Source organism: Loxodonta africana, chromosome 4, assembly GCF_030014295.1.
Source record: "Loxodonta africana isolate mLoxAfr1 chromosome 4, mLoxAfr1.hap2, whole genome shotgun sequence".
Classification (NCBI taxonomy): domain Eukaryota; kingdom Metazoa; phylum Chordata; class Mammalia; order Proboscidea; family Elephantidae; genus Loxodonta; species Loxodonta africana.
The window spans coordinates 43408147-43428706 of NC_087345.1; the positions used below are offsets into that span (position 1 = coordinate 43408147).

Here is a 20560-nt window from a genome sequence, read left to right on the forward strand (position 1 = left end):
TGGATACTTTTAAACTAACATCAAACACTGTAATATAAAAGCTTTCTCTGAATATTCTAGACTGTATACTCTCGGTGTAGGGAATCTTGATTAATTAGGTACCTGGAAGAAATCCAGCTTTATTATGTATGCATAGGCACTTGAATACTGGACTTCTCTTCAGTTCCTTTTCTGTACAAGTGGAGGTAGTTTGAATTTTAAGTGGAAGTACTTGGTGGTTGTTAAGTAGTCCATAAAATACGCTGGTGGTGCAGTGGTTAAGCGCTTGGCTGTTAACTGAAAGGTCAGCGGTTTGAGCCCACAGGCCACTCCACAGGAGAAAGATGTGGCAGTCTGCTTCCATAAAGATTGTTGTTGTTAGGTGCTGTTGACTCAGTTCTGACTCATAGCAACCCTATATATGTAAAGGTTACAGCCTCAGAAACCCTATGGGGCAGTTCTACTCTGTCCTATAGGGTCGCTATGGAATCTACCCAATAGCACACGATAAGTAGTCAATACATGTTAGTTTGCCTTTCTTAAACATTATTTGCTACACAGTTTGATTTCAGACCAATTTCTTCCTCTTATTCATTGTTCCCCTGTCCAAATGATTTAGGGTTACTGCCTAATCAGTGAGCATTTATATAAATTAATTTTCTTTTTGTCTTAAATGGGATATCAGGATATGTATTATACTTATACAGTTGACTAATGTTTTCAAAATCAAATGTTGATTTTTTTAAATAATCTGGGTAGACTCTCTCCTTTTGCTCACCGTTGTATCACTGATACCAAGCCTAGTTCCTGGTATTCAGTAAATATTAATTTGAGTGAATACATAGGATATCCCCCTGTGATGATTTGAATGACCAACAGTTGATTAGGGAGAAAAATCTTTACGATGTAAACCGTAATACTTAGAGATACATACGTGTTTAAGTTGCAAATAATTATATTGCGCACATATTTTAAGACTCATGGTACCCTATCAGGAAGTGCCCCTCTTAGAAAATATCTAAGAGTGATTATATTCCTAAAGGTATTTAATAGTTCAGTGACTAGTATAAGTTCCAGTTGTATGCCAGGCACTTGTTTGTTAAATGCACGAAAGGTATTGTACCAGGCATTGTTGATACAGAGATGAGAAGATAAAGGCCCTACCTTCAAGGAGCTCATTGACTTTTTAAGGACTCAGGTAGACAACTATAATATGATGTAATGACCTATAATAGAGGTTTGTATAAGATGAGGGAACAATTCTGCCTATGCAGGCCAAGAAAGCTCCAGAGAAGTTACCTTTAAACTGGATTTAGAATAGACATCACATATGTGAATGTCTGCGGGCCAAATTTAGCCATTGGTCAAGTTATCTTTGGCCTGTGTGTGTGTGTAAAACATTTTTAAGTATTGGGAGGTGACACACAAATCTGGATTTCTGCTTTCTCTTGAAATCTTCCGACTTTAATTCTGCCATGGCAGAAATAATCTAAAGCTTAGTAGCTCTTTCCTTAGGTATTTGTCTCAGGTTTGTCACTTTTCAGTGTTTTTCTTATTTATGTTACCTACGAGACTGTCTAGCATTTGAATATGCAGTCCCTGCTCTGGTAGAATCAGTATGGATTATCTGGTTAGAGAGGAGTAGGAAAAGATTTTTTTTTTTTTAAGGGCAGAAGCAGAGACATAGAAATGATACATAAAACCAAAAACATAGACTTATTATTTATAACAAGTGATGGGTAATAGAGAATAATTTTAGACAAGCCAGAAAACGAAGCTGAGGCTCAGTTGTGGTACTCTGTTGTACTGAAAACTTTGTGGTTTATAGTATAACAGTTGAGCAATCATCAAACATTTTTAAGAAAGTGTATTGCTGTTAGGAAAAAGAACTCTACCATCAAGTATATAAGATGTTTTAAAGGAAGATCAAACATAAAGGCAGAGATGCCAATTAAAAAGCTGTTTAATAGAGAGGCGTGGTGCAGAGAAGGTTTGAGGTAGTATCTGTAAGACTGCTTAGCCTTTAGAGATGGCAGGGTAAGAGAGATGAAAGAGGCGCAGGTGGTTCTTCGGGTTCTGTTAGATAGATAGTTAGGTTTAGAAAACAAGGCCTCCCTTTTAAACACCCAAATACTGATGTTCGGTTTTCAGGCAGAATTATGAATCCAGCTCTCACAGTGAGGTGAGGGAAAAATAGAGAATTGGAAGTCGTTATCACGTAGATAGTAGGTGAAGGTATGGGAGTAGATGAGGTATCCCTGAAAAGTATATATAGAGTGAGAAGAAAAGTGAGCCAACCAGAACCACCTAACATTTACTCTAGTGTTATCTGGGCTGTAAAACTAGAAAAGTAAAAAGCCAACTGGAAAAGAATAACTGAATGATGGTGAGTGGGGAGCTTTCCAAAGCCTTTGGAACTACATAATGCAAACAGTTTAAGTAGAGTGACAACTGAAAATGAAGCCTGAACTAGGACTGTGGCAGTGGAAGAAAAAGAAAAGATTACTAGAAACAGTTCAAGAAATATTTTTTTTTTTTTGAGATGAAATTATTGGGGAACTTAAATGTAATGCATATTCTGTAGGATATCTCCCCCCCACCCCACCCCCAGAAATACTATTCTTCTAATGGTAACAGGAATTTTTCCTTGTAAACCAGGTACCAGATGCAATAAAGAAATGCCAGAGGGCTGGAATTACTGTGCGGATGGTTACCGGTGATAATATTAATACTGCTCGGGCTATTGCTACCAAATGTGGCATTTTACACCCTGGGGAAGATTTCCTATGCCTAGAAGGTAAAGATTTCAACAGAAGAATACGAAATGAAAAAGGAGAGGTAAGGTTTTAAAACAATTTTTTTTAGTTGATCTTTTTTTTTTTAATATTAGGAGTTTCATTAAATATGTGTTAAAGATGTACTATATATTAGGCACCACATATGTATAAATGCAGTCCACCCCTCAAGGCAAAAAACTAACATTCTAGGGGATCAAAAGGAAAAGTGAGAAATGCATCTAAAGGGAGTGAATGTTTCCAGCCAGGTATGCTGTATGAGATTTCAGTAGTAGTCTTCAGTATAGGTCCGTTTGCGAAGTAGAGTATGTGTAAGGAAGTATGGGGAGATGAGTTTGGAAAACTTGAGACGGAGTATATTTCAAACTCCCTGAGCTTTTTCCGTGCTAAACCAAGGAGTTTCCATTTTCTTAGGCAATGGGGAGATTTTGAAAATTTGATCTTACACTGATATGTAGCAGCGGTTCTCCTCAAGAGTCACCTGGCAATCACAGCTTGCTGGGCCCCATTCTAGAGTTTCAGATGAGAGAGGCCTGGAGTAGTGCTCCATAATTTGCATTTCTCACAAGTTCCCAGGTGTTGCTGAGGCTGCTGCTGGTCTGTTGACCACACTTTGAGGACCACTGGTACATATGATAACTAATTTTGGAATGATGAAGCTAGCTTTGGGCACATTTTAACTTTGGTAAAAATTTATAGATTGAGCAGGAGCGGATAGACAAGATTTGGCCAAAACTTCGAGTACTTGCAAGATCATCTCCTACTGACAAACATACACTGGTTAAAGGTGAGTAGATTTTACTGTTATTTCACAGTTTCTTAATAGAGAAACATGTCTTACTTAGGAAAATAGTAATAGATACTGAATATTAGATTGAATCATGGATATCATCTTTTCCAGTAAAATCAAAATACATTTCTTTTTGCTACTTTAGGTGAATATGTTTATCTTCGGTGATTAGGTTAGGATATTGCTTCTTACGTATCTTGGTTTCTAAAGTTGGTCTTTACTGAACGTGTAAACAGTTCCCATTTCTGTGTGTGTTTATTTTTAACAGTGAGTCTCCATAATGAACTAGTCAGGGTATTCTGCAGAATTACCTTATTACTTAATGAGAATGTCTTTAAAGCACAAATATTTTTATTTAAGGTATAATTGACAGCACTGTCTCAGAACAACGCCAGGTGGTAGCTGTAACTGGTGATGGTACGAATGATGGCCCGGCACTAAAGAAAGCAGATGTTGGATTTGCAATGGTAGGAACTTAACCTATTCCGATACTCAGATGTAATTTACTGGCTGGAGTTTTTTGTTTTTTTTTAATTACTATTGATTTTAAATACTGTCCCTCAGATTAGTTTGAGGGATAATCAATTAAGCCTAAATTGGTTTATAAATCTAATTAGTTTATACAGTACTATTATTTGATACACTCAGTCTGGCTAGAAAATTATTTCTTGGACAGTTGCAATAATATTCGTTTACCTTGTATTCCGTAAAATATTTTAGTATCTGTCATTCTCATGGGAACCTCACAACAACCCTCTTTAAGTAAAGACATGCTTAGAACAGTTATGTGTATTTAAATTAAAAATATAATTGAGAATCTTCCACTAAGCTGAAAAATGTCTCTTAAGTGTAGTTGAATGTCATCATTTAATATATGGACATCATCTTTTTGACTGAGAAAAACCTACTTGTATTCACTGAAACCCTCAATTTAAATTTGATTATTTAAAGTGTTAGAAAATTTCAGCATTTTATTACCATTTTCTTATACTCTAAGTATAGGTATAGATGAAATGTTTACTATAAAATGGATATCATGAAATACATGTACACGTGTACAAGTAGTACATGAATGAAGTTAAGTTGTTAAATCTTAGAATCAGTTTCTTGTAGAATTTTTCAGTGTTGGAATGAATCATAATGCCTTCAGTACCATAGAACATGTGAAGTGTTTTACTAAATTTTAGTAATGCAGATCCACATTTATGATTCCCAAATCCAGAAATCTCTGAAAACCTGAAATGTTTTTCCTACATTTGCAGCAGACTCGTTTTACTGCAAAACTTGTTGTGAATTGATGTGAGGCAATCATTTATCCCACTTAGTGTGAGACTTCATAGTAATTGTAAGGATGTTAATGTGTTTTTATGGGGTGCTAACTCCCCTCGGGGAATATTTCATACTATAAGGTATGTGCACTCATTATCTTTCTAAAATAAGAGAGATTTTGCATTTTGAAACCCATCAGAAAGGTTTCAAGCAAGTGGATATTGACCTGTTCCAGTGTTTATTTGCATAATTTGTCCCCCTGACATTTTGCTGCTACATTAGAAGAACCATCGTGGTTCTTTGAATATGAGGTAGGGAGAGAGAGAGCTGGGGAAAAAATGGAATAAATTGTTTCTCAGTCAGTTGCTCTGAACCCAAATACACCCACTCTCCCCATCGCAAACCGAACAGGGTCGGCAGCTTCAGCCAGTATGAACTTCTGAAGGTTCGTGAAGAGTAGCTGAAGAAGTCATTAAGTGCTCTTCTTTTGCTTTAGGCACACAGGATCATTGAGTTTAGGAAAACAGAATCATTCATCACTGCCCTTGAGCGTGTAGTAGGATTTTTTTTTTTTTTTTTTGGCTACTTTCTTATAGACAGTTGAACATGAAGTCAATTTACATAATAGAATCCATTTTAAAATTAAAAAAGCTTCCTTCCCAAAACTTGGGTGTGAGACAGATATACCAAGAGCTTTAAATAAGTACAGGTAAATGTAGTACTACAAACAAAAATACATATTGTTCAGTGGCTGTGTGTGGGTTTGGTTTTTGGGTTTGGTTTTTTTTTTTTTTTTGTCTTTATTCCCCCAAAGCCCTGACGGTCTTAGGTCCATTGTTCTACCTTTCTTTTTTTTTTTTTTTTTAATGGTAGCTTATCAAAAATCTAAATTTACTTGAAAAATACAGAAAAAGAAGTGCATAGTGGCTTGGACTTGAAAGCAGTGTTGTTCAAGCTTGGATTTGCTTTGGTTGTGTGTTCAATTCTTCAGTTTCCTATTTTAAAACTGAAAAACAAAATTATTTGTCTTAGAGATTTTACTAGATACCCACGAGAAAAATTGCTATTGATCAGTCCTTTCTAATGGTAAACATGTCTCTTATTTTTCAAGCAGAAAGAGCATTTTGAGCACTCAGTACTTTACAAACTCAACATTCAAATAAAATTTAGAAAATTTAAAATAAGATTTACAAGAGAAATCTAATATGGGTACATTATTAGTTTGCAAAGGTCTAGGGTTTTCCAGTATAGTCACTGCCCACTGAATTCCTTCAGATAGCAAGTCTTCATTGGTACATGTAAAGTATGATTGTATTATTATTATATTACATTTTTACCAAAAATCAGTTAACCACATGTACAGATATTTCTGTCATCAAAGGCTAAACGCCTGTGACATATTCCTATAACTGAATACATCTATGGTAGTAAAACCTTCCCCAGGGTAATTAAAATACTGTCTTTTTAAGCTTTATTTTGATTAGTGAGAAGTCAGTTTATTCCCCCAGACGTTAAGAGGTTTTTAAAAATCTGGACCAGAGGTGAATAGGAATAGTTCCTACCTCCTAAATGTTCAGCAGACATGCAAATAAATAATCACAGCAGAGTAAGCCAAGAAAGGACTAAACGCAACACACTGAGAGCCTCCAGGAAGAAGTCCTTAACTCTAACTGTAGAGACTGGGAAAGATTTTCTGAAAGAGGTGCCATTGGAGCTGAGGGAGAAGAGCAGTAGGAAAATACCGGCAAAGAGACCCTCATTTAACAATGAATTAAACCGAAAAACCAAACCCATTGCCATCGAGTCAATTCTGACTTGACCCTGTGGGACGGAGTAGAACTGCTCCTCCATAGGGTTTCACTGGTGGATTCCAACTGCTGACCTTTTGGTTAAGAGCTGCAGCTGTTAACCAAAAGACCAGTAGTCAGAATCCGCCAGCAGCTCCTCGGAAACCTAGCGTGCAGTTCTACTCTTGTCCTGTAAGGCCGCTCTGAGTCAGAATTGACTCCATGGCAAAAAATTTGGATTTGTTTTTTTGTTTTTAGCGTTGGTGCATGCTGTCCAGTCGATTCCAACTCATAACAACCCTCCGTGACAGAGTAGAACTGCCCCTAGGATTTCCTAGGCGTGCTCCTTACAGGACCAGATGGCCAAGTTTTTTCTCCCGTGGAGCCGCTAGTGGGTTCAAAACACAGACCTTTCCATTAGCAGCCTGGCATTTAACCACTGTGCCGCCAGGGCTTCTTAGAAGTAGTTTAACATAACTAAAGGAGGGTGTGACGTTGGTGAGTAGTGGGCTAGAAGCTGGGAGGATTGACAAGGGGGCCACCTAAAAAGGGCCTTGAATACCAAAATAAGGAATTCTGGGTTTTTTTCCTGTAGATGAGCCTTTCCCAAGCAGAGTCCTAATGGAGACTCAAAGCTGTTTAACTTTTTTTCATTTGAAGTTGCTCAAATTTGTTTGACAATGGAAGCAATTTTTATTTGGACACCAATTACAAATATCTTTGTGTGTGTACCTTAGGTGAAAGTTTATGGAGCAAATTAGTTTCTCATTCAGAAATTTATACACAAATTGATGACATTGGTTGCAATCCCCGTAGTGTGTGAGCACTTACCCAGATTCCCCATTTCCATTCATCCAGTCTCCCTGTCCCTTCCTGTCTTCTCGGTTTTGCTTTTGGGCAGGTGTTGCCCATTTGGTCTTGTATACTTGATCTAAGGGGTACGTTCCTCACGGGTGTGTTATTGTTTGTTTTTAAGGCCTGTCTGATCTTTGGCTGAACGGTGAACTTCAGGTGTGGCTTCAGTTCTGAGTTAGCAGGGTGTCTGGAGGCCCTAGTCTCGGGGGTTCCTCCAGTCTCTGTCAGACCAGCAAGTGTGGACTTTTCTATAAATTCGAATTTTGTTTTACATTTTTCTCCCACTCTGTCCAGCACCTTCTATTCACCAGTTACTATCTTAAAGTTACCTTTTAAATGTTTAAGGGTTTTGAACAAGGGAATGATAAGATTTGCATTTACATTAATTCATCTCCAGATTCTCCTTTCAGTACCCCCAGAGACATCTGGCACTCTTACGAATCTCATCTTCTTGAAATTAGCTTTCCCAGATCTCCTGACCTGCTTTAATGTGGACTGGCTATTAATCTCATTGATCTCCAAACATGGGGATCCCCTGTACCTCTCTTGTGTTGGCATTTTATTTCCTGGGTTTGATGCCATGGTCTCTTTTGGTTTACTCCTTTATCTAGTAGAGCCGTCTCTTCCAATAGCTTCGTGAGAAAGGGTTCATGGGAGGTAAACTTTTTCATAACTTTTATGACCGAAAATCTCTTATCCTCCCTGACTCTTGTTTCTTAATCTGACTTGATCTAAAAATTTAGATTAAAAATCATTATCACTCAGAATTTTTAATTCATTCCTCCATCATAAATCATACTATTCTGAATGTTGAACCTTTGTAAGATCTCTTTTTTCCTGTCTGGAGGCATGTAGATCCTTTATTTTCAGTCCTCTGAAATGTCATAATGATTTGTCTTAAGGTAGCTTTTTACTCTGAAAACTCCTATTCAGTTTTACAAAATTTTCCTAAATTAATGTTATTTTCCTTTTACTGTTCCTTCTTTCTGTAATTTCTTTCTCCCCACCCCACCCCATCCCCTTTTATTTTGGACCTCTTGGACTTATTATCCTATTATCTCTTTTCTCCTGTTTACCTTTTTCATCTTGCTTAATTTCAGGGATATTCGTTTTGTTTTGTATTTAACTTCCAAGAGTACTTTTTTGATCTCTAAATTTGTCTTCTTGTTTTAGAATCTGATCTTGTTTTAATGATATACCTTTTACCTTTCTCAGGATTTTTTTTTTTTTCCTTAAATCAGCTTTTGTCTCCCCCAGAGTCTCTTTCAGGTTAGTGCTTTCCTCAGATGTCAGGTGATTCTTGGTTGTCTATGCATATTTATCAGTGAGAAGCTAGGAAGCTGGAAAGCTCTGTTTGTATAGGTGGAATTTGTCAATTGGAAACTTCTCAAAGTGATCTGGCTTGGTCTTTTCCTTAGGGATCCTTTATTGCAGTATTGTTTAAGGCTGATCGGATTCATCCACAAAGAGTCTTCAGGCTTGCTGCCTACAGGACAATGTTGGATCCAGAAGGCTGGAGGTCTCAACATACAATAAATGGAATTACTCTTAACCCTCGTTTTTCAATATGGCAGCCCCCTTCACTCAACAGTGCCTGGTGTTCTCCAGTTAAGACGTTCTCTGTCATATCACCTCTAGCCAATAAGCAGGCAGTCTCCTCCCAGAGTATGGAAGTGGCAAATTGCCTGGTTGCATGGATGTGAGAAGGGGCTTTAAGGATCTAACTGCTTTTTCTTTTAATTTTGTTATTGACATATAACACATATACCCAAAAGTGCACAAATTATAAGTGTACAACTGAATAAATTACCATTCTGTGCACAAACCTGTTCAATGCATGCAGAACAAGAAATAGAACATTATGTATACCCCCAGATGCCCCATTCACTCCTGCCAATTACTAAGCCCTCTCTCCTTGGAAAGGTAACCAGTATTCTGATCTTTAACGCTAAAGAGGATTACTTTTGGCTGTTTTTGAGCTTTGTGCAAAAGAATCACACAATGTGTGTAATTGTAAATCTGGCTTCCGTTCAGCATTATGTTTGTGAGAGTCATCTATGTTATGGCATATAGCTATAGCTCAGTTATTTTTATTAATCCACAATTAAGCTGTCCCATTGTACTGTTGATAGACCTTTGGGTTGTTCATAGTGTGGAGTTTCTAAGTATGTCCTCATTGTCTTCAGTGGACTTTGAAGAAATCCTCCTGTTCTTAGTCCCATCTTCACTCGGACTTCCAGTGTTACTAACGCTGCCAAATCCTTAGCCTTACGAGGGTTCTGCAGAGCACTAAAGGTTGCTTCTCTGCTTTCCCTACTGCTGGCTTAGGGTTCAGCTTTCCTGGGTCTGCTAAATTCCTTACCATTTAGTTATTTGCTCTCCAGCCTGAGTTTCCTTCAGTATCTCCTTTCCCACTGTCTGTGTTTTGGTGAGACTTTTTTTTTAAACCATTTTTTTTGTGACTTTTGAAAAGAACTTGGGTAAATGCCTTTGTTTATTCCTCCATTTTTAATCCAATTTGAGCTTTATTTTCAATGCCTCGCTGTTTGTGTTTGATTTCTACCGTGTCTTTGAGATATATCTCTTAACTAAATTGCCTTCTTTCACAGTAAATTTAAGTCAGTAATTATTAAGCATGAGTGTCTTTTGTTAATTTTATATTATCTTTTTGAATATTTAGAAGTTAATATTTTAAACATCTAGTCTAATTCACAGAATTTTTTTTAATAGGGTATTGCTGGAACTGACGTAGCTAAAGAAGCATCTGATATTATTCTCACAGATGACAACTTTACGAGCATTGTTAAAGCAGTTATGTGGGGACGAAATGTCTATGACAGCATCTCAAAATTCCTTCAGTTCCAGCTTACTGTTAATGTAGTAGCAGTGATTGTTGCTTTCACGGGTGCCTGTATTACTCAAGTAGGTGACAGTTTATTTATTGAAACTTGTTTAATTTAAAGTAAAAATGTATGTAACGTACCTTTTAAAAATACTTAATATTTAAACAAGCAGACGCTTAATATTTTAGGTTAATTGCTATAAGAATGTAGTCCCATTTCTTAAATTTTTAAAATACTAAAGGCTTTCTGAGAATTGCTGAGTCCCTGGATAGTTCTGAATATCTATTAGGAAACATATCTTTTTTAGGATTCACCGCTTAAGGCTGTGCAGATGCTGTGGGTAAACCTCATAATGGATACACTCGCTTCCCTGGCTCTGGCAACTGAACCACCCACTGAGTCTCTCTTGCTTCGGAAACCTTACGGTAGAAATAAGCCTCTCATCTCACGCACGATGATGAAGAATATTTTGGGTCATGCATTCTATCAACTTGTGGTAGTCTTTACACTCTTATTTGCTGGTAAGAATTTTATCTCTAACAAAACTTCAGTTAATTGATTCTGTTCAAAGCCAGTATCATCCAAGATGTTTTAATGTTACAATTTTTTCAAGAAGTTAGTAATTTTCCTTCCAACTCCTTGTTTATCTTTTAACGTCTCCCGTTGATCAGAGAATGCTTAGTAAATTTTGGGAATCAGTATGATAGGTGGTGGGGTGGAGTGTAAAGAGTCCTGATTTCTTGTCCTGCCTCTACCACTAACCTAGATATATGACCTTGTACATACAACCATAGTGTTAGGAACTTCAGTTTCCTCAGCTATAGAACAACAGAGTTGTACTAGATAATTACAGGTCCTTTCCAACCCTTACTTTCTGTCACTTGAGATCAAATAAAGGGTCTGGCTGAGCTTTATTATTTCATACTTCTTTGAAATGTCGTTTTGTGTGTTAATTTCAAAATAGTAATTTTCCATTCTTTCAGGAGAAAAATTTTTTGATATTGATAGTGGAAGAAATGCTCCTTTGCATGCTCCTCCTTCGGAACATTATACTATTGTTTTTAATACCTTCGTGCTGATGCAACTTTTCAATGAAATAAATGCCCGGAAAATTCATGGCGAAAGAAATGTGTTTGAAGGAATCTTTAATAATGCCATCTTCTGCGCGATTGTTTTAGGGACTTTTGTGGTACAGGTGGGTAATCATAGAAGATAGTTTCAAATTCAGTTTTTATGTAGGAAAGATCAGGTAAACAGATGGCTTGTTTCAGAAATTATGCGACAGCTACATGTTTGGGGCTTCTACGTATTACCTCAGTGATGCTTTAAAAAGTGTTCTAAGTATCTTAAGTGACAGTTTGCCCTATCCTGGCATTCTGAATGTGAGAAGAGTATATCAAGTTGTATAACCTCAGTTGTACTAGTGATTCTGTGGTTGTGGTACTTCACACTCTTCAGATCTAATTGTTCAGTCTACATCATTATCAAAGCTATTATAATTTTGATGATGTTTAAAATAGATGTTAGGGTAACCACTTTTTCTAGTTTAGTCATAGTGATCACTTTAGGGCTTCTAGCAGTAAATAGCAGTTGTATTTCTATAATTGAGCTTATTATTAAATAATAACAGTTTTGACATGAATATCTTAAAATCCACATGATTCTGAATGACTGTATCATGTGGTACATACCAGTTTTTCATTTTGTAATATTGTCAAAACAAGGCCTAAAACAAAGTGGAGAATGGGGTGTGAGGGGTAGGACTGATGTTTGCATTCAATCATTTTATATAACTCTGTACTACATCTGTGTCTTTATATGATTTTCAGCTTTATGATACTTTTCTGTACAAAAGATTGTTAATGGTAGAATCAGGAATTAAGACAGATGAGTGAATTGTGTGTGTTTACACCAGGAAGTCAGTGAACAAAATAAGATTTAGAATTAAAAAGTGAGCCTTTTCAACAGTGGAATCATACAGGGACAGTACATGTTTAGAAGTGAAGATCTAAGAATTTCAATGCTACTCAAAGTGTGATCTGAGGACCAGCTGCTGGTCCACAGTGAGGTACAGAGTTCGGACCAGGATATAAATCAGCAACAGTTATCACACTGTTTCAGGTGAGGGTTTTATTGTTGTTGCTGCTGGATTTTTTATTGTTGCTGGTGGTTAAGTAGTTGTAGTAAAAGTTCCTTGACGAAGGAAATAGTGCATTGATTTACCTTTTAGTGAACGTGCCTTACCCTGTCATGGGCCAACACTTTTGGGTAGCACTGTTGTTGACGGTTAGGTGGGAATATGTGACCCTTGATTTACACATACTTCCTTTTGTTTCTTAGGCAGTCTACCCAGAGTCTTGGTTGTAGATCTGAAGTACTTGGAGAACTTCGCCTTATAAATTGTATTAAATTTAATTTCTATTTTATTTAACAGCTGATTCTCATTCTTACCCTTTTTATGATAGATCATGAAGTACATAATAATCCTTAGATCTTTGTAAATACTTGTAGTTTCTTTTCTTCTTTGTAGCACTTAACACAAAATTACTGTTTTTTCAAAATATGTTCCAAGAAACATTAAGCCCTGGAGTTACCCTTAAATCATCAGATGATACATTTAGGAAATGTTTCCTATTCTTACCTACCTCTTGGAGATTGTTAAAGCAATATAATTTAGTGCTTATGAGTGTGAACTTTGGAGTCAGTCAGCCCTGGGTTCAAATCATTGCACTGCCTCTTGCTAGTTGTATGACCTTATATAAGCTACAATTTTTTTCATCTGTGAAATGGAGATCAAATGTTAGGTCACACCATAGAATTAGTGAAGCATTAAAGAAGACCACGCGTATAAAGCTCTGCACTTAGTGCTTGACAATAAGTAAACACTCAGATATCAGCTGCTTTTTTTTCCCCCAAACAATTCAAAGTCTTGTAGAAATCGTACAGTTAGGAAACCTGTTTGATCTTTGTTTAATTCAGCATATTCTGTTTAAGAGATAACACCTGGTTTCTTTAGTACACATTTAGGAAATGCTTCAGTAGTCCATTTAAATATGCAAAATTTAAAAGTATACATTACTACCCTGGAGGTCATGGCCCCCCGACCTTCTGTTAGCCCAAGACTGGAACCATTCCCAAAGCCAACTCTTCGGACAGGGATTGGACTGGACTATAAGATAGAAAATGATACTGGTGAGGAGGAGTGAGCTTCTTGGCTCAAGTAGAAACAGGAGACTGTGTGGGCAGCTCCTGTCTGGAGGGGAGATAAGAAGGCAGAGGAGACAGAAGCTGGCTGAATGGACACAGAAATAGAGGGTGGAGAGAAGTGTGCTGTCGTATTAGGGGCAGAGCAACTAGGAGTATAAAGGTGTGTATAAATTTTTGTATGAGAGACTGACTTGATTTGTAAACTTTCACTGAAAGCACAATAAAAATTTTTAAATTTTTTTTAAAGTACACATTACTATTTATATTAACCTAGTCGTGTAGTATACAGTGATAAATAAAATGACAGAAGTTGAAACTACAGTTCCCTAGTACAGTGTTGATCTGAGGTGTCTACTGAAGAATATTATTTCTTCCAACTTTAAAGCAAAAGATTAGTATTCCTAGTGAAGCTAAACTAGCCAATCAAAATAATCATTGGTTTGTTTCCCCAGTATTATAATATCTTCCTTTTTATATCTTTTATTTTACAAAAAAAAGATGAAGTTTAAATTTAAAACATTTTGAGAGCACAAATAAAAATCCGTGTTGAACTTTTTTTGTGCTCATTATTAGTTTACAAAGGAAAATTATTCTATTTTTATGTCACTATTAAAACCCAAGTGAGATTGTCAGATCAGTTACAGTCCAGCTGGTTGGGCTGTTAACAAACAAGTTGGGAATATAAGCATAGAAATATTCTTGACTTTGAAGGATAGTAGAATTGGCAGTTACCTATCACTTGAATTGGAATAAAGTACAATTGCTAGGAATGGAGTTAGAAAAAAAAAACCTTTTTTTTTTTTTTTTTTAATTTGAACATGTTAAACTGCTGAAATGATTCTTTTTCCTTTGAATGTTTGGCAGCTACTATCTGCCATATGGAAGAGAGGCTTGTCAGACTCACAAGAGGGTGAATATAGCTACTTAAGTCTTAATATTTCCACACAGACTGTTTTAGGTCTTGTTAAATAGGAAGAGAAGTGTAAGTATTATATTATGAATTTTATTTACATAGATTGTTGGACTTGACTGTCTTTATAAGGGAGAGCAAACCTCTGAGGACGTGTCACCTGAGCTAGTGCATATTTCATAGAACTTCGCAAGTTGCCTGTCTCCTCTTCCAGTCCATTCATACTTATCGTAACATCGAAATGTTACCTGCGAATGAACAGCTATACAGGGAAAAAGAGATTGAATATTATGTCCGCTTTTCTATAACATGGTCTTTGCCACAGAAGTGCACTGTCTTTTGTAGAAAGGCATAAATTATTCAAAGAATTATAGTAAATACAGAGGAATGTAGTTACTTGGAATTTTCCATTGCAAATAGTATGAAGTTATTCTTCTTGGTCATAAGAATTTTTTTGTTATTTATGTAAGCATAATTAAAATATACATGTATTTGATATTTTGGTTAGAGACTTTATTTCATTTGTCATATATTCATTTGCAAATATTATAATACACTTCACCATCACAGTAATACTTGTTCAGCCTGAGTTTTAGAAGATAAAAATTTGCATATTTTTAAAAGTATTGATTTGAAAATTTTGAAAGATTTCAATAAATTTACTCTTGATTATCCCTCTAGATAATAATTGTGCAGTTTGGTGGAAAACCTTTCAGTTGTTCAGAACTTTCAATAGAACAGTGGCTATGGTCAATATTCCTAGGAATGGGAACGTTACTCTGGGGCCAGGTAAAAATCTCATTATTTGTTTAAACCTAAAGTGATTTTTTTTAATTTCTAGTATTTTATTTTCTTTCATCAGTTTTGTTATTTGATGCTAAGTAGTTACCAAGAGAGGCCATTTATGGATTTGTTTTTTAAAAATGCAGTATTTGTTCCAGTATGTCACCTGCCTATACAGAGAAGAGACTATTTTAATTTTCTTAGTGAGTTTTTAACTTGTTTTTTACAATGAGTTTTACGTTTATTAAAGACGATATGTTTACAGCCAGTTAGGATGCTCTTATCTGTATATTTTTATGCTTGATCTATTTTTATACTTTTAGAATAATTTGTTTTACAAAAATGTAAAATTAGTTTGTGCGGTTGACTTTTTGATTGTGTTAAATAATCCAAAATGTAGCATAGAAAAAATCTTGAGCTTCACGTAAAGAATTTTTTTTTTTTTTAAATAAAGGTATCTGGAAAAAGTGGCCTACAAAGTAACTCTTTTAGATTATTTAGATTGAGTAACTTTAAAAGTTTTTGGTTTTTGGTTGGGTTTTAGCTTTAAAAGTATATGTATATTCTAAAAATGAGATATACGTCACTTTTTACAGTAGGTAACTTATTTGCAAATGTGTCATTATTTTTTTTAAGTTAAGTAAGTGATACCGTAGTGTGGTGTGCATAGTTCACTTTAAGCCCATTACCGTTACTAAAAAACTAGCTAATTGAGAATCTGTACTAACATTTTCGTAAGTTAACATGTATATTACAGTATATAACTTGTGTGAATGTATTATTACTCTGCAAGTCAGTCGAACCAAACATCCACGTTTTACTTACACTTAGCTCAATTTTTATATCATTTTTATCTTATCTCTTGCTTTATTATATTTGTAGGCTCTGAGGTTTCTCATCTTACTCATTTCGAAGACCTCACTAATAGAGATCTTTTAAGTAGGATCCATACTTAGTTCACCTTTCTTTTTTGACCATTTAAATTACGTTTTAAGGTTCCCCCATGGGCAGAACAAACCTCATAACCTCCCAAAGTATTTGCCTAACTTTGTGGTGTTAGTGGTATGCCATCGAGTCCATTCCAACTCACAGCGACCCTACAGGGCAGGGTAGAATTGCTCCATCTGGTTTCTTTGGCTGTAACCTTTACATGAGCAGATGGCCAGATCTTTTCTCTCGAGGAGTGCAGCTGGTGGGTTTGAACTGCTGACCTTTCAGTTAGCAGCTGAGTGCTTAACCATTGTGCCACCAGGGCTCCTACCTTTCATCTCATCTTTTTCTTCATTGTATGTCTAGGTTCTAAGGTTTCTCATCGTACTCATTTTGAAAACCTTATTAAAAGAGATCTTTTTTAAGTAGGATCCATACTGGGTTCAGCTTTATTTTTTGATTACCATTTCAATTATTTTATAAGGTTCCCCCATGGTCAGAACAAACCTCACAACCTCCCAAAATATTTACCTAACTTTAGGAAGAGGAAATTTCCCTGTCGATACAGTGTACTCAGTGGACTTTGGTTACTCTCTTTGATTGACGTCTTCTATTGATTTTAAGTATGCCATGGTAAAAAAAAAAAAAAAGCACTGACTTTGATGACCTAGAGACCCAGGGTCTTAGTCTCTCGATGTGGCTCTCAGCCTGTCTCACCTTTTTGAAATTAGAAGGTTCGACTGGCAGTTCCCCAAGCAGTTCTGTATGTGACTGAATGCTTGCTTCCTCCTGATAAGCCATATTGCCTTAAGGAATGGCCATAAATAATTATAAGTTAGTACATATTTATTGGTGTTTTGTATCCTTTATGTTTGGGGGCATCTGTTCCTATTTGGTGGCATTATCAATCAGTGTTAATCCAATTTCAAATGGTTATATTTCATTTAAAAAAAAAAGTTCATTTAATAAAACTTTTCAATTTAAGTTTGAAGCTTTTTTGAATTTAGGCATGTTTTTCTCATAAACTCTGCAGCACTAACATAAACTTGTTTTATGTCCAGTAAAGCCTCCTGTCCTTTATATTTTATTTTGAATAAATACAGCTAATAATAGTTTAAATAAATATATCAAGGCATGGCCATGTAATTTACTGTCGTATATGTCCTAGTTAAAATTTGAAAAATATAATCAGGTTAATTTCCATTTAGGGAAACTTTTTATCCTTCACTTGTGTAGCTACCAGAAGATTATCTTTTTTTCTTGGAAAGTAAGTCTGAGCAACAGGATCTCAGTACTTCATTGGTAAAGCGAATTGGATATGCTTTCAAGTTGTAATATTTTTTGTATTAAAGTTGATCACTAATTGCACTTGATAGGATTTGTTTCTAAATTCTTTCCCCTGTGTTGTAGCTTATTTCAACAATTCCAACTAGCCGTTTAAAATTCCTAAAAGAAGCTGGTCATGGGACACAAAAGGAAGAAATACCTGAGGAAGAATTAGCAGAAGATGTTGAAGAAATTGATCATGCGGAAAGGGAGTTGCGGCGTGGCCAGATCTTGTGGTTTAGAGGTCTGAACAGAATCCAGACACAGGTACGGGCCTGGTAGACAGGTAGGAGAGGTGACGGGGCCAAGCAGGGCTTTTCGGCCTGGGGAGGAGACTTGAGTGTGCTCCTTAACTTCTTTTCTAGCCTTCCCAGCCCACAAAACTTATTCTTTTGAAAAATAATACTGGTGACTGGAATGAGCGAAAGTTTTAAGGGTCATGAAAGAATGTGTCGATATTCCTCTAAGCTCCTTTTTTCCTAGCTTTTTCCCCCTTCATCTCAAAATGCTACTCTTGCCTATTTATCTGCTGTGTACAAAGTGCCTTTTTCTTTACTTTTTGTATGTTAATAGATGGAATGGTTCTTTCTCTTGTTCTCTCTCTCTTGCTGAGCAAGCTGTCACAATCTCTGATTCCTTGCAGATGGATGTAGTGAATGCTTTCCAGAGTGGAAGTTCCATTCAGGGGGCTCTAAGGCGGCAACCCTCCATCGCCAGCCAGCATCATGATGTAACAAATATTTCTACCCCTACACATGTAGTGTTTTCCTCTTCTACTGCTTCTACTACTGTGGGGTGTGAGTGTGTGTTCCTAAGTGCATGAAATTAACATTTCCTACTTCACACACCTAACGTTTCTCATTTTCTCCTTAATGTTTAAATTCATTGTTCAGGCTTTTCATAAAGCTTTCTTTTCGTAAAGTGGATTGAGACCTCAAAGTGTTGTCGTTGTTGTTGTTTTATTTCTTAGCGGGCTAGATAACAGGTGGAACAATTTACAACCAAAGATTAGATGTGAAATCTGTGAGCTTATCTCTATGCTTATAATTAATATGGGGAATAAAATTGTAGCTTAGAATTTGTGAAACTACTATAAATTTTTGAGTATATGCCTTTAAACATGTTCATACTGCATGGGTCCCAGAAGCATGTGATTTGAAACTGATCTAAGAGAACAAGGACATTGCATTTTTAAAGCTAAAAATGAATTTAGTACTTTGACTTTCATCTTTCTCAGTTTAGAAAAGTAAGTTAGTAGTCTAAGTAAAAGAGCTAGTTGCTTGCTTTCTTAGCCTGAATTTTGTTTGCCTTGCTTTGGATTTTTGTTTTGTTTTAAAAGAGGGTCTCTGTATAAACTTAAAAGTTCTATGGTGTTTGTTTTCATTTGTATAATCAGTATAACTTAAAACTACACCATAGATAAGGAATGCTCTGCTATCTTAAGTGTTCAAAAAAAAAAAAAAGTAGGAAAAGTATACCATTGATTAATTACTGAACAATTTCATGTCTGTAATTTCCATTAATTGACTAGAATAAGAAACTTCCTTTAAGGTTTTTGGAAAATGGCAGACTTCCCTAAAAGCATTATCATCTATGTTATTATGTTATCCTTACTGTGGATTCGTCTTCTGATTTCATGGTGGATTCTTGTATTTTGGAAGCACTAAAGATATCGACCCGTCCCCTGCCCCCACCCAAGAAATCTGCTCCAGCACCTAAGGTTATCTTTGTATTGGGTAGAGGCCTGCCTTTTCCATATTTGATGGGAAGCTGTAGAGAGGATAAATTGAAGGAGAAAACAGTACTGTTTTGAGGAGGACAATTTACTCAATGTCTGCCTGTTCATTGTGCGTTTCAGCAACTTGACAGAAGCCTTTCTGGAGCTCAGAAGAAGTCAAAGCCTATGTAATAAAAAATGTTTCCTTATATTTGGCAGTTTCCATGAGGTTTTATAGTTTTCAGAAGGCTCGGTTACTTCATTTGATATTTTTAACAATGTTGTAAAACAGGCGAAACAAGAACTATCCCCATGTTACAGGTGTGGAGACTGATTTGGTGTTTAAATGACGTGTCTGGTTACAGGGCTAGTAAGCAATGGCAGCATGGTATAGTACAAGAACAGACAAGTGCTCTAAGGACAAACTGACCCGATAACACTAGATAGGATGTTAAATTTACAAGTATAAACATGTATGATTCTTTCTTTGTAACTTTAGCATGGTAACTCCTACCTCAATGAGATGACAAATACAAATTGCTTAGGCCTGTTGTTGTTGTGTGCCGTCAAGTCGATTCCAACTCATAGTGACCTTATAGGACAGAGTAGAACTGCCCCGTAGGGTTTCCAGTGAGCGGCTGGTAGATTCAAACTGCCGACCTTTTGGTTAGCAGCCTGAGCTCTTAACCACTGCACCACAGAGGCTCCAGCCTTAGGCCTAATACAGTCAATTCAGTTGCCTCCCTCTACCCTGAATTTGAATTTTATACTGTACTGGCTTTCTAGGGCTTCTTACTACCCAACCTTTCATGCTTTACTATTAGTGTTTCGTCGGTTACGTTCCACAAACATTTATGGAGAGCCTACCGTATACCCAGGCTACTCTAGAAGTCTAGTGAGGGAAACAAAAAAGTAGCTGGAAATTTCTACATGATAAGAATAATAGAACAGTATATTATTACTGAGGATGGTCTTTAATCCGCCCTGGGAAATGACTCCCAAGCTGACCCTTGATGAAATCTGCCAGTTAAGAAAAGCAGAGAATGCATTCCAGGCCACAATAACTTGTTTGGTACTAAAGAGTAATAAAATGTGAGGGGTCGATGAGGCTGGAGTGGAAGATAAGGCCCATTCATATGCTACATGAAGGAACCAAACTAAGACTTTATCCTGAAAGTTCCCCCCATCTTGAAACCATTTACTTGGGTTTGCAAACACTTCTTAATATGAGCACTACTTTATCTTTCTATACATTATTTTATTTATTTATTTTTTTTGCTGAACCATTTGAAAGTAGATGGTAGACATCATGACATTTCATCCCTAAATATTTGAGTTTGTCCCTCCTGTGAATAAGATGGAAACCCTG

General features: G+C 36.3%; 1 protein-coding gene across 9 annotated transcripts in view; it reads left to right on the forward strand.

Moving 5' to 3' along the window:
* ATP2B1 (ATPase plasma membrane Ca2+ transporting 1) overlaps positions 1 to 20560 on the forward strand; it is a 128287-nt gene that overhangs the window by 99104 nt on the left and 8623 nt on the right. For 7 of the 9 annotated variants that reach the window (XM_064283749.1, XM_023559474.2, XM_064283748.1 and 4 more), the window contains 8 exons: positions 2638 to 2817; positions 3474 to 3561; positions 3925 to 4031; positions 10206 to 10397; positions 10626 to 10839; positions 11302 to 11513; positions 15117 to 15224; positions 17559 to 17741. In XM_064283749.1, the coding sequence (XP_064139819.1) occupies positions 2638 to 2817; positions 3474 to 3561; positions 3925 to 4031; positions 10206 to 10397; positions 10626 to 10839; positions 11302 to 11513; positions 15117 to 15224; positions 17559 to 17741 (1284 nt within the window). Of the gene's footprint in view, positions 1 to 2637; positions 2818 to 3473; positions 3562 to 3924; positions 4032 to 10205; positions 10398 to 10625; positions 10840 to 11301; positions 11514 to 15116; positions 15225 to 17558; positions 17742 to 18117; positions 18232 to 20560 lie in introns of all 9 variants that reach the window. The other 2 variants (XM_064283751.1, XM_023559466.2) reach the window with 2 other exon arrangements.